This window comes from Mus caroli, chromosome 2 (assembly GCF_900094665.2).
Source record: "Mus caroli chromosome 2, CAROLI_EIJ_v1.1, whole genome shotgun sequence".
Lineage (NCBI taxonomy): Eukaryota > Metazoa > Chordata > Mammalia > Rodentia > Muridae > Mus > Mus caroli.
The window spans coordinates 44680264-44695717 of record NC_034571.1 but is presented as its reverse complement, the minus strand read 5'-3'; the positions used below and the strand labels follow the sequence as shown (position 1 = coordinate 44695717).

At 37.0% G+C, this 15454-nt stretch overlaps 1 protein-coding gene across 6 annotated transcripts in view; it reads right to left on the bottom strand.

Annotated features, from left to right (window-relative positions):
- Mbd5 (methyl-CpG binding domain protein 5) overlaps positions 1-15454 on the bottom strand; it is a 358857-nt gene that overhangs the window by 4453 nt on the left and 338950 nt on the right. For all 6 annotated transcript variants that reach the window (XM_029474046.1, XM_021182635.2, XM_029474045.1 and 3 more), the window contains one exon: positions 11701-11774. In XM_029474046.1, the coding sequence (XP_029329906.1) occupies positions 11701-11774 (74 nt within the window). The remainder of the gene's footprint in view (positions 1-11700; positions 11775-15454) is intronic.

The window sequence follows — 15454 nt, the reverse complement described above, 5'->3', positions numbered from 1 at the left end:
TCCTCTATTTTGTTTTCCCTGTGCTTTACAGACACTTAGTTGTTCATCTTTGAGTATTACACGTTTAGGCACACCATGAAGGCTCCACATATTTGCTAAGCGGATTTGCCCACAGTGAATATAAACGGTCCTATATCATATTAAAACAAATGTGCAGTTAAGTCAGTTCTACTGGAAGGATAGATCAACCTACCTACTAACCTAAACCAGTTGTAAGGACACTACCAACAATTCCCTCCAGCATGCTCTTAATGATCTCCCCCCCCCCCCCATGCAGAGAAGTTCAGGGAACAAAGTAATCCCAATATACCCACTCTCCAGAATGGGTTGTTAATAAATTACATGTTCTTATTAAGTATTCTTTTAATCAAAAAGATAAATCTAGTATTTCTATGTGGTCACTATTCTCAGTCACACTCACTCCCCCATGTCTCCCTAGCTCATGTTTTATATGATACACCATGGACAGAATTGCTTTATGTACTTATCCATATTAAAAAGCTGTCATGATACACAATTCATCTCTTCCTGCTCCTATATCATCATCACCATCACCACCACCACCACCACCATCACCATCATCACTACTGCTTTTTTGAGATAGGGTCTTGCCAATGTCGACCTGGAACTAACTCACAATCCTGTGCCTCTGTGCTAGGATGGAAGGCATGCATCACTACATCAGTGTCCCTGTATCTTTATTTTGGACATCATGGCACTTGATATAAATCTTTCATTCTTTCTCCCCAGTGCATGGCATTTTCACATTCCAGGGTTAGGAAGCCCTGCATCTTTTAGAGTGAGTCACTGTGCTGTTTGTCCAGGGAGGAGTTTGCTAAGTGTGATCCCGGGTGGCTGAGAGGAAACTCAAGTCCAGGTCTCTGGAACCATCTACGTTTGGCTATTTGGTGAGAATCCTGATAAAGTCATCCACAGGGAAACTGCCCAACAACATCACACTTCCTGCAGGGCATTCAGTAGGCTTATCTTTAATCTGTCATTTTGACTGAGAAACAGGCATTTAATTTTTTCAAAAATTAAAAAAGTTGTACTTATGTTGTTTGAGTGTCTTCTTTACAAGTATGTTTGTACAGCATGAACATGCCTGGTAGCCACAGAGGCTAAAAGGAGTGTTGGATGCCCTGGGACTGGATTTATAGATGATTGTTAGATTCCATGTAGGTGCTAGGAATTGAGCCTCAGTCCTCTAGAAGAACAGCCAGTGTTCATAACTACAGAAATATTTCTGTATTTCAGGCCCCATATGTATTTAAGTGTCAAGGATATTTCATTTTTTTAATGTATTTTGATTATAACATATTATGGATTAAAATAGACTACACCTAAATAGTTCTATTTAGCTAAGAAAAAAAAGATAAAACATTTCATTAAAAAAAAATCCATCAGGGAACCTTGCTCTCTTCCCTTGAATCTCTTTAAATATATATAAGTAAATATTTATATTATTTATTTATATAAGCCATACATTTATGTATATATGTATATATATATATATGTGTATATATATGTATATATACACATTCATACATACACTTATTTATTGATTGATTGATTGTGACTGTGTACACGCCATGGTGTTGAGATCAAAAGACCAGTTATGAGACTTGGTTCTCTCCAACCATGTGAAACCCAGAGCTGAACTCAGAAGGCATCTTTACAAAGCCAAGCTGCCTTGCCAGCTCTCTATTGAATTTTAAGAGCAAAAGTACTTCCTATTTATTGAAAGGCTTATATTTGCCAAGAATTGTGTTAGATCTTTATGTGTTGTCTCATTTAATCTTCAGAACAATCTCATAAAGTAGGTATTATGGCAACTGTATGTATATAGTACTTCATAAATTTTTTACATGAAAAGGTAAAGTCCTTTATCATTATGTAATTCAAAGAATATGTATTTAACTATATATAACTTTCCAAGGTATGAGCCATAATTTTTTTCTATGAAGAACATAGTAACATGACCAAAGTACAAAAATGATTTAATAACATTACTTGTTGAATACTAAGTTAGAACATTAGAAATTCATTGTCCACCCAAGTATTACAAACAATATTTGTAAAAATACATGCAATATGGGCCAGCGAAAGGGTTCAGTTTGTAAAAGTACTTGTTATCAAAGCCTGATCACCTGGGTTTGATTCCCAAAACAAATGTGGGAACAGAGGAGAACCAACCCCACAAGTTGTCTTTCGACTGCACATTTGCCATCACACGTGCATGCGCCCCCCGCCCCCGTCCCAGACAAATAGTTAATTTAGACTAAATAGCACAGTGCTGCATTTATAGTGAACTTAAACAGGTATTAGATGGAGAAATGACTATTTTTGGAAGGAGAATACACAGATGTGGAGCATGAAGTTATTTGAGGATATCATGAGAATGAAGATGTAAAGACATTTTTCCAGCTGTCACATCTACAGAATGGTTTCCACAGTATTCCTGCCAAGTACAAGTGAGCTCAAGAGAGGAAGAGAAAGAAAACTTCATGAGTTCATAAAGGGAACAGTCAGTCACATTTTGGTTTTCTAGTCTTGAGAGTCCCCCCCCCCATGGCATCTTTGCTAGTATTTTCTATTTCCTGCTGGTATTTAATAATAAACATTTTTACTAATGGACACTCTAAACCCTAATTGATTAAGCAAGAGACACTCATATGATCACATTTCTAGTTATCAATGGAGATAACTGCCAATTCTCTTCTCCTTTGACTGTATTGTCACATACTATCTTTATCTTCACTAACTACAAAGGAAAAAAGGCCAGACAAAACCTGTGGATGATACTAGATGTAAGTGTGAGCTGAGAGATTATGTATCACTTTGTAAGACTATGACTAATTTCAGGTAGAACACAACAAATTTGGATAAAAATGGAAAATCAAGAAGTATGTGCTCTGAAAATCTAATCTATAAAGCAGTGTGACAACTCAAAACAATTTTTAAAAGCTTAGTTGAATTTAATCTTTTTTAATGTTTGGGAGTTTTATGTGCATATGATTCATTTTGGTAAAATCCACAACTCCTGCTATTTCTCCTCCTCCCCCTACTACTTTTCCCTCCCAATTCACATTTTTCCTCCTCCTCCTCCTCCTCTTCCTCCTCCTCCTCCTCTTCCTCTTCCTCTTCCTCTTCTTCTTCTTCTTCTTCTTCTTCTTCTTCTTCTTCTTCTTCTTCTTCTTCTTCTTCTTCTTCTTCTTCTTCTTCTTCTTCTTCTTCTTNTCTTCTTCTTCTTCTTCTTCTTCTTCTTCTTCTTCTTCTTCTTCTTCTTCTTCTTCTTCTTCTTCTTCTTCTTCTTCTTCTTCTTCTTCTTCTTTCTCCTTCTCTTCCTCCTCCTTCTTCTTCTTCCTCCTTCTCCTCCTCCTCCTTTTTCTCCTCCTCCCCCTCTTCCTCTTCCTCCTCCTCCTCCTCCCTCCTTTTCTAAGTCCACTGAGTCCACTTCTGACTTCATACATACTGTACATATATGGGGATAAGACATTGGCTAAAGCATGGGTATCTTCTCCAGGGCCACATCTCTGAAGAAGACTGACTCTACATCTTCCACAGCCATCTGTTGCCAATAGCTCTTCATCTAGGGGCAGAATTTCAGGAGTTCCTCTCCTGTCCATGCTGGAATGTTGACTGGCCTGTTTCTCTGCAGATGCCCACTTCCTCTGGCCCTTATTTTTTTCTGTCACTCCCTCTTCCGAGATGATTCTCACACCTTAGTGGGTAATGTGTGATGCAAGTGTCTTATCTAGAACTGGACACTTCACAGTCCCTCATTCTTTACATGTTGATCAGTTGTGGGACTCTATACTCATCACTATCTACCCCAAAAAAGTTTCTCTAATGAGGGTTGAAAGGTGTTTTAATTTATCAATATAAAGATCTTAGGGACAGAGGAGTTCTGACATAACCAGGATCACAGAAAGGACAGTCTCCAGTCAGATATAGTGAGGACAGGTAGCACTAGAGATAAGCAGATGGTGGGCATAAGAGCATAAGCCAACAGAAACCAAGGTTACTTGGTGTCATCAGATTTCAATTCTCCCACCATAACAAGTCCTGGTTACACCACTACACTGGAAAAGCAAGACTTGGATCTAAAATCACTTTTGATGATGGTGATAGAGGACTTTAAGAAGGACATAAATAACTCTCTTAAAGAAATACAGAAGAAAACAGCTGGAAGCCCTTAAAGAGGAAACACAAAAATTCCTTAAACAATTCCAGAAAACACAGTCAAACAGGAAAAGGAAATGAACAAAACCATCCAAGATCTAAAAATGGAAATAGAAACAATAAAGAAATCACAAAGTGAGACAACCCTGGAGTTAGAAAACCTATGAATGAGATCAGGAGTCATAGATGCAAGCATCACCAACAGAATACAAGAGATAGAAGAGAGAATCTCAGGTGCAGAAGATACCATAGAAAGCATTGACACAACAGTCAAAGAAAAAGCAAAAAGCAAAAACCTAAGCCAAAACATCCAGGAAATCCAGGACACAATGAGAAGACCAAACCTAAGGATAATAGGTATAGAAGAGAGCAAAGATTCCCAACTCAAAGGGCCAGTAAATATCTTCAACAAATTTATAGAAGAAAACTACCCTAACCTAAAGAAATAGATGCCCATGAACATACAAGAAGCCTACAGAACTTCAAATAGACTGGACCAGAAAAGAAATTCCTCCTGTCACATAATAATGAAAACACCAAATGCACTAAACAAAATAAGAATATTAAAAGCAGTAAGGGAAAAATGTCAGGTAACATATAAAGGCAGACCTATCAGAATTACACCAGACTTTTTACCAGAGACTATGAAAGCTAGAAGATCCTGGGCAGATCTCATACAGACCCTAAGAGAACACAAATGCCAGCCCAGGCTACTATACCCAGCAAAACTCTCAATTACCACAGAAGGAGAAATCAGATATTCCATGACAAAATGAAATTTACACAATATCTTTCCATAAATCCAGCCCTACAAAGGATAATAGATGGAAAATACCAACACAAGGAGGGAAACTACACCCTAGAAAAAGCAAGAAAGTAATCTTTCAACAAACCCAAAAAGAAGACAGTCACAGAAACATAATTCCACCTCTAACAACAAAAATAACAGGATGTAACAATCACTTTTCCTTAATATCTCTTAACATTAATGGACTCAATTCTCCCTAAAAAGACATAGACTAACAGACTGGATACATAAACAGGACCCAGCATTTTGCTGCATATAGGAAACATACCTCAGTGATAAAGGCAGACATAACTCAGAGTAAAAGATTAGAAAACAATTTTCCAAGCAAATGGTCCCAAGAAACAAGCTTGAGCCCTTCTAATATTGAATAAAATCTACTCTCAACTAAAAGTTATCAAAAAAAAAAAGATAAGGAAGGATACTTCATATTGGTCAAAGGAAAAATCTACCAAGATGAACTCTCAATTCTTAACATCTATGCTCCAAGTGCAAGGGCACCAACATTCATAAAAGAAACTTTACTAAAGCTCAAAGCATATATCACACCCCACACAGTAATAGTGGGAGAATTCAATACCCCACTCTCAGCAATGGACAGATAATGGAAACAGAAACTAAACAGAGACACAGTGAAACTAACAGAAGTTATGAACCAAATGGACCTAACAGTTACTTATAGAACATTTCACCCAAAAGCAAAAGAATATACTCTTCTTCTCAGCTCCTCATGGTACCTTCTCCAAAATTGACCATATAATTGATCACAAAACAGGCCTCAACAGATACAAGAAGATTGAAATAATCCCACGCACCCTATCAGATCAGCATGGACTAAGGCTGGTCTTAAATACTAACAAAAACAATGGAAAGTTCACATACACATGGAAGCTGAATAATGCTCTACTCAGTATAACTTGGTCCAGGAAGAAATAAAGAAATAAATTAAAGGCTTTTTAGAATTTAATGAAAATGAAGACACATCATACCAAAACTTATGGGAAACAATGAAAGCAGTAGTAGGAGGAAAACTCATAGCTCTAAGTGCCTCCAAAAAGAAACTGAAGAGAGCATACATTAGCTGTTTAACAGCACACCTGAAAGCTTTAGAACAAAAAGAAGCAAATACACCCAAGAGGAGTAGACTGCAGGAAAGATTCAAACTAAATAGAAACAAAAAGAACTATACAAAAGAATCAACCAAACCAGGAGGTGGCTCTTTGAGAAAAATCAACAAGATAGATAGACCCTTCCTTCGCCAGAGGGCACAGAGACAGTATCCAAATTAATAAAATCAGAAACGAAAAGGGAGACATAACAACAAAATATATCTTAAAATAACTATTCTGTTTGTTGAATATCAACAGTTGAAAATATTAAAATCATGTTCTACTGTGCTTGAAATTAGCATTTTCTTAATGTTTAACTTCAAAGAATTTTTGTTATTTTGAAAAATTTAAAATATACTTACTGATAAAATAATTTCTCTCCTAGAAACACTGATAATCTTTTTTAAGTAAACTGATTGTTAGACAATATATATATATATATATATATATATATATATATATATATATAATGTGTTTTTAAAACTTTCACTATGTCAGGTGGTATCATATAAGGACTTTTGAATATATTTCTTAATGATTAACTTTTAATATTTTATGCTCTTTTACTCTGCTTCACTCCAAAGGATATTTTGTATGCTTTGAAACAATTTTGTACTCAACATTACATATAGGACTCTCACTCATGGATAGTACTAAATATTCATTAATGATATTTTTAGGGTATGACAGGATATGCATTTAGAAGTTGAACAAATTTTTATGTATTATTTGATTCTCAAAATACTCAATATTATTAATATCCTTGGTATATAAAATACATTTAAATAATAAAAAATTTAAGAAAAAAAAGAAAACACTGTAACTCAAAAAACAAAAAAAAACGATCTTGGGGGCAGTTTATTACTATGTCCATTTAGCAGAGTAATGGTAGTAGTTTCTCTGTTAGGGCTTGTGACCTAGCCAGCCAATAGCTGTTGACCTAGTTAGTAGTATCAGGGACAAATTATGTCTTATAGATCAACCCTTACATCTAATAATAAACTAAACCCATGCCACTATTGTGCTAGTGGGTTTGTACTGCCAGGGTGAGCAATCCTGAAGCTTGCTGTGTTCACAGATGGGTAAGAGAGCTGATTACATTTTTGTCCTAGTAGCTTACATAGCATCTTCTGTATAGCACTGTGAAAGCTCTCCAGTAGGGATGAAGCTTCCAAATTGTCACCAACTCGATTTTCACAAATTCCATGGCTCAAGTGTGGTGACCTTTCTCAGTTTTCAAGTGGCTCATTTTGATCATCTACCATTTTCCAGCTTTATATCAGGCAACCAAAAGAGTTTGTACGCATGGTAGTTGAAAATAATAATAATAATAATAATAATGCATCTGAAGGCTTTAGAATTATCTTTAGTAGAGACACTTCTTTAAGTAAAAGATTAACCTGAATTAAGCATTAAAATGTTACTAATTCTTATGATTAGGATGTAATAGATATGACAATTTAAGGATACTCATTTATGATATTAATGATTATAATGACTACATAAAATTCTGAACACTATAACATGTTTCAACTGGCAAAAATATGGGACAATTTATTTCTTTTACTTTCACCTATGTATGTCAAGTTCTGTATGTAAGGCTCTCTATATTGTCTAAGTATAGTACTAAAGAAGAGATTAATATGCACACTTTAGAAATGTAGATTTAGAGTCAGAGAGATTAAGCAACATACCCAGAGGTATACAACTGTGAAGCCACAAAAAAAATAAGATTTGTATCCAAGTCAAAAATCAGCATCTTAACTCTCTGAACACTTTCCCTTCTCAAACCTTTCCTCTTCATGCTCTACAGCAATGCTTAAATCTTTGTCATTGTTGTGGTTTAAATGTAAGATATTTATTTTTTTTCCAATTAGTCAAATATTTTAATCAGAACACAAATGGTTTTATATAGAGACATGCATAGTTAAATTAGCATAAGGAATCAAGACATTATAGGCAATTGTTCAGAGACATGAACTAGATTTCTCAAGTGGCTCCCAGTCATTTTTCTTGATGGGGGGGGGGGGTGTTGCTTTACATGAATGTAAGATATTTCATGTATTTAAACGCTTGGTCCCAAGCTGGTACAGCAGTTTGGGAAGGTTGTCTAACCTTTAGGAAGTGGAGCCTTGCTGTAGTAAGCAGACTACTGAGGGACAGGCCTCGAGGTTTTATAACCTGGTTCCACTTCTTGCTGATTCTGTTTCCTGAGTGCAGATACAATGTCCCCAGCTGGCTTCAGGTTCTTGCCCTCAAGCCTTACCAGCCTGCATCCCTATTGGGATGGACTGTCCCTCTGGAACTGTAAGCCAAGACAAACCTTTTCCCCTGAGTTGCTTTTGTAGGTATTCTTTGTCAGGTATTTTCCCTCACAGGTACGAGAAGTAACTACATCTATAATAGCTTTGGTGAGATGGCTCAGCTGCTGCTCTTACAGAGGACCTGGTTTGAATTTCCTGTTGCTTGCAGCTCTGTGTAACTCCAGTTCTAGTGGATCTGATTCCCACTTCTTACCTCCAAGGCACCAGGAACCAGGCATACACATGGTGTACATACAATGCAGGCCTGCATGTGTGCACCCCTAAAACAACAATAAACAAACCAAACCCAAAACTGACCCCCTCAACCCCCCTAATAATAAAAGATCCCACCTTTATTGTGGTTTTCACAGAAAATTTCACACGAAGAATAGAAATTGGTCTCCTTTCTCTACTTCATTTTATTCCATAATCCATGAGCACTTTGTATGCTACCAAAAAACTGGGAACCAGCCTTGGCCTGGCCACAATGCCCTCCCCCTCTCCCTGGTTCATCTACTTTTCCCTAGTATTTTGCTCCATCTTTTCATTTTGTTAACTGTCTTACTTTCCTAGCATTCAATCCTTAGTAGACTAATCTCCAAATTGGTCAGAGTACCTCTGTGGGAGAGTAACATTTCTACATATCGAATACCATTCTTCCAGTTTCAGACTTGTCTGTCAGCCACCCCACAGATGCAACATATATCTGTCAGACAGTGTTTCTACCCTGTCCTCACTGTGTAAGCCCAGGTCTGTGATTCCTTTCTTTCCTATTCTGATCACCAGCATGGTTTCTTTATTTTGTCTCTTAAATATTTCCTGATCACATTTCTTCTCTTCCATTCTCATTACTGCTTGGGTTCTTACCGTTCCTCACCTCCTGGCATGAGCTTCTAGATCATCTTCTACCACTGAGACTGCTTCCCTAAGATCCCTCCTTCTATACACTCAAATCAAGGTGAAAAATCTGACCACCTTCCTGCTCTGGACACTTCAAATAAAGAGAATATGCTGGCTCCTGCTTAGACTTTTGGTTCTATTTCTTGGAGTGTTCTATCTGACGTTTTCCCAGATTCAATACTGATCTTATCTAAGTACTGTCCTACCCCACCCCATTTTGGTACTGTGTAAGGTTTTGGTTTTGGTGTCATCTCTAGGAACCATTTGTTCTTTTTCTGAGTTAGAATCTCTCTACCTAGCTCTGGCTGTCCTGGAACTCACCATGCAGACCAACCTGATCTTCAACTCACAGAGATCCACCTGCCTCTGCCTCCTGAGTGCTGGGACTAAAAGTGCATGCTAGGATGCCCAGCTCTAGAACCATCTTTGCTGAGGTTACTGTCACTTCTCTGTGAGATATATATATATATATATATATATATATATATATATATATTTCCTTGTTAGTCTCACAGTTTAATTGTGTGTTTTGGGATCTGTCTCTAATGACAGTAACATCACAGGTGGCACATTTTTTTTCTAAATTAGGAACAGATAAAATTGGATATAAGTGAGTGAATAAATAAGAGACTTGGTTCAACATCATTTACCAGTTATGTAACTTTCAACTAATTAGTCATGATATTTGGGTCTAAGTGTCCTCCTCTGCAAATGGGTTTGGTACTTACGGATTATTTTGTGATTGGGAGAATGACACAAAAGGAAACAATGGCCATGTAAAATGCAAAACACTGCTCTGGTGTCCAGGAGGCCGGCCAGCGTAGCTGGACAGCAGCATAGTAAATAAGGCTGCATCTTATTATTTCTGCTTTGTGTTTTCTCCTTTTGCTCCAATCTGTATGCTAAACTCTGTGATTTCCTATGATTAAGTACACTGCTTAACATAGTCCCACATCAACTCACCACAGAGAGTAGACTGGCACTAAAGAAACAATTTTAAAATTGTGTTATGAATTACGTTTCAGAAACAGCCTAACTGAAAATTTGGTGCAGGGGGGAGAGATCCACTTCATCTCAAAGGAGTGTTTGTAAGTATCACTTGTGTGTTACCAAATACATCTTGCAAATAACCCAAGTACCTACTGTGCTTCCGTGGCAGATGCATTTGGAGTTTTTTACAGCAAAAGCAGGGGCACCACTGCGGATTCAATACTGACTCACTATAAATGTGTGACTTCAGTATCTCACACTATCCCATTCTGTTTGCGCCTGTGTTAATTTTACTGGTCCTGTCCTACACCTAACCTTTTCAGGGAAAGTGCCACTTCAGTGCTGAGGGCCCTAGAACTTCTAGGATCTACTACCAACCATGTAAGTGAAGCTGGCATTTTTAAGAGGATGGTGAGTGGGGCTGGTAAGTGGGAGATCACTCATGAACTTGTGACACTCTTGTGTTCTCCCCCCCCCATTGCATAAAATAAAATAAATAAAAAATACAATAAAGTCTCAAAACAAGACCAGCAAAGACAAAGCCTATGCCTTAAGGTGTGTGCAAGGATTGTCTTACAAATGAACAAAGATTAATGTGTAGTTCTTTTTAGAAAGAAATATTTAGTTGTGTGTGTTTACGTTCCCAGCTCATCAGCAGCACCATGGTGCATACTTAAGAGATCAGAGTATAACTTGCAGGAGCCGGTTTTCTTCTTCTACTATGTGGGTCCAGGGTTTCTAGCTCTAGTCATCAGGCTCCGTAGCAAGGACCATCTTGCTAGCCCTGCTATATAATACTTGGTTGTTTGAAAATGGGGAACTAAACAGCTATGCCAATGACATGGTTTAAAATTACCTTCCGTGTACACATGCAGAACTACATTTGTTTCTCTACCTTAACATGAAATAATAATTCATGAACTACCTCATCATAAAATGCTTTATAATATTATTACCTTCATATTGGTATATTTTATTCATCAAATAACAATCCAGAAAGACGTGAATAATAATAGTTCAATGCTCAACTTCATGTTAGAGTTCTAAGAGTACTTATATTCCAGTCCACAGCTGTGGTGAAAGAGCAGCCAATGTCATTAGCATCGCCTTGCTTGATGGGTAGGTAATCTGCTAGTGTTGATACATGTGTGTAACTGCATGTTCCACCCAGCCCACGCCGCCCAGTATCCTACAAAGAGGTGAAGATGGAGACAGGAAAGAATGGAAGAAGAGGCAAATCCCACATGCCATACAGACGAATTACACGGAAAACGTCTTTCTGTAACAGCATTGTCTGTTATGGTCTTCTGATAATAAATATCAAAAAAAAATATTTACTGCACAAAACAAATCGTTGAGACTTCATAGTCTCTGACGGAAAGAGAGAATGGAAAACCAAAGCGCTTACTTTCTGCTCCTTTTCCGGACGCGGCTGTAGGCTTCTAAACCTTCTGTGAGAGTCTTCAACTTCTCGGGCTCCACCTGAGTGAAGGTACGAAGACCAAACCACATTACCCAGACCTATAATTGTTCAACATGCTTTTTATTCTACTTTCTTGCTGTATGGCAATTGTGTCACTGGGGAAAGGAGCCCCCTCCCCGACCCCCAACAAATATAATGTCCTTGCTCAACTACAAGCCGATTCTGGGACTTTATTATGTTGAAGCATCAGTGGAAATGAAAGCTTGGCTTTGACACTTGTCAGTGTTTTGGAAATAACATTTTGGGAACAAAACCTGGACTTTAAATAGCTTTCATTATACACTATCATTTAGCCCACAAATCCTGGCTCACTCTCTCCACGCTTTATGCTCCCAGAAGCTGCATCTTCACAACTCACAGGAGAAAGGTAAGAGAGGTGCTCAGGGAAGGGGGTGGGCTTTGGAGGCCATAGGTTAGAACTGGGATCTTAACTCCTCATTTCCTACTATGACCAAAGCATTTAAATATTCCTTTAAGAGTTTTAGGTTTATTTTACTTTAGTGAGTATACTTGGGGCCTGTGGATATCGGAAACGGGCATCAGAGTTCCTTGAACTGAAGTTACAGATGGTTGTGAGCCACCACGTGGGTACTGGGAACTAAACTTGAGTCCTCAAGAACAACAAGTGCTCTTAATGGATGAGCTAACTCTCCACTCCCAGACACTTATATTTTCTACCTCATTTTCCCTGAGCAAAAGGCCAGTAATAGCTATCTCACAGCTATGTTTTGTGATTGTTAGAATGAAAGGCCACATTGTACATAGCCTAGTTAAAGGTAACCAATGAAAGGCCACATTGTACATAGCCTAGTTAAAGGTAACTATTATGTAGCAGGCATTAGGTTCCCCAGAGGTCAAAAACCAAACCAAACCAAACCAAACCAAAACCCCAAGATGGGTCCTTGCTATTGTAAGAAGCAGGGGCTAATATTTTGTGGGCTTGTCTCCTCTTTTGTTCTGCTTTCACTGTAAACCTGTGAAGTTGGCTTTCTCTATAGAGCTTGGCTACCCGGTGGGGCTGGGTACTCACGGGCATTGGGGATATACAGAGCTTTGGCCACTCCCTCCCCCACTAAAAACAAAAAGCAAAGAAAATGTACATGCATCAAAATTCTTTGGAGAATATTTTGCTGTTGTTGTTGTTTTTTGTTTTTTTTAAATCAAGCTATCCCTTATCTGTATGCTCCTCACTACTAAGCTACTTTTATTTAAAAATTCAGAGTTTGGGAAAAGCTTCATGGATAAGAAAATAATACTTATAAGTAAAGAAATTAGCTTTTGCCTTTAAATTTTAATGACACTCATGAATGTCATTTATAAATAATTTCTCTGTGGCCTCCTCCTCAAACTAGTGTGCACAGTAAGAATATCAAAGCGTTTTATTTTCATGTCTGCATGCCAACACTTCTGTCTGTTCAGTCAGGCAGCACAAAGGTATTTGTTTTTGTAGCTCCGCACATTGTCTCAAAGAAACCAAGTTTATTAGGGATATCTGAGCCAATGTGCACCAGAACAAAAGACATCTTTGTTCCTGCTGCATGTCATAAAGAGATGTGTCTTACTGACCAGAAAAGCACATGTGAGCTGAATATATCCACATCTCTAAAACACAGAAGGCTTCTAGTACAGTTTCACATTTCATGGTAAAGTTCTATTTTATGTTCACTTTCATGAAAGGAACATACAACATACTCTATTATTACATTTATGAAACCATACTACAGTTACACCTTTCTCGTTATTTGAGCCCAGGACTCATTATAGAGTTGGTTCCCAGTATAGCTCATGCCTAACTCCTCATTTTTAAATGAACTTCCTGCCACTAGGAGGGAAACCTTACTGCACAGAAAGATCTATCCAACCTCATAGTGGACAGAGACCTCAAAAGTGTGACGAGGCACAGAATTCAGGTTAATATTGAAACAAAAGATGCAAAGATTAGTCTGTTGGCCTTAGTTTTAAAAACTGGTTAGGCCAAAATACTTTTTTAAGTTCTCAATTTATAATTTTAATTGAGTAAGAAGTAAGGGACAGTAAAAAATTCTAGTGCAGTTTATGTAAAAGGAACTACTTTATCATTTACTATGATAATCTTACAAATTAATTTTATTTTGCATATGAGAGTAGTGAGTTTAAACAATATGGCTAGAATTGAATAATTCTGATTCCAGAATACTCAACCGCCTTCTACTATGTTAAGTTTAAGACTAATTAAAATTAATTTTATAGCTAAGAAAGCTACATTAAAAAGAACATGGATATATATGTGCACACACACACACACACACACACACACACACATATCACAGAAAGCTAGGCTAAATTATTCAAAATAAAAAATTGTTTACCGATATTTACTAACATGTGCAAATTTATTTTCAGTTAAATTTTTATGTTTATCTGTATGCATGCATTTGCAGTTTTATTTATGCTTATGTGTATGCATGCATGTGTTAGTGATCAGTCACAGAGGTCAGAGGACACCTTGCAGCAGTTAGTTCTCTTCTTCACCATGTGGGTCCCAGGGCTTGAGTTCATGTTTTGGGCTTGAGAGCAAGCACCTTTATCCACTGTGCTGTACTCAATTTTTTAAATGCCTAGATGAGTTTCCAATGGTCTTTAATTTTTTCGAATTCATTTACCTACCACAGTTTCTTGATTTAAATCTGCGTCTGAAGCTATGAGATACAGTCACATTGAGCTACATTATTCATAGATGGTTCAGTGGCCTTGAGAGGAGTAATGGGAGTGGCTTCTGAAACTAAACAAAAGGAAGGTACACACCACTGTGCATTTCTGTGATAAAACCATATATATCCCCAGGAAAAATGTTTATTTACTGTGTGTACAGACACACAGACACACACAGACACACACACACTGTATATTGTTTCTGGAAAAAGAGTGGAATATTTGAAAAATTTTAAGAAACTCTTTAAAAGTACTCCTAAAAATGGCATCAGAGAGGAACAAAATATATTCAAAGTCTAATCAAATGGAAATCATACTTAATGATTTAATAAGATTCCTTTATAAATTAGTTATCATGTAAATAAAAACAGGAAAATCAAGCATATAAATATAACATTACAATATTAAACACACAAATATCTTTTATAAAACTTACACTGAAGGAATGAGTTATTTGAAGATACTTAATGGTTTATGTATAGTTATAATTTTAGATTTTGGTATACTTACAAGTCAGGTCTTCTATAAATTATTTTCTAGATTAGTGCAAAACTGACAGACTCATTTTATCTTTGGTCATCATCTCAAAGTTTCACTCTAATAAATGCGGCCATTAGCAATGGCCACCATTACTCTTCATCCACATTTAACAAGTGTAAGAAGCAATTCCCATCAAATATCCAATGAAAATTTTTACAGAATTTAAAAAATAATCTACAAGTCTGCATGGAAGAACAAAGAATCCTAGATAGCCAAAACACTCTTAAACAAAATAAAACAAAACAAAGCAAAACAGAATGCCCCAAAACTCTGCTGGAGATATTCCCATTCCTAAGAAGCACAGTAACAAACACAGCATGACACTGGTGTAAAACCAGACACACTAATATAGCACTCATTTGAGGGACCCTGAATCAATTCCAAGCACCTATAACCATCTGACGCTTGACAAAGATGACCAAAAAAAAAAAAAAAAAAAAAAAAAAAA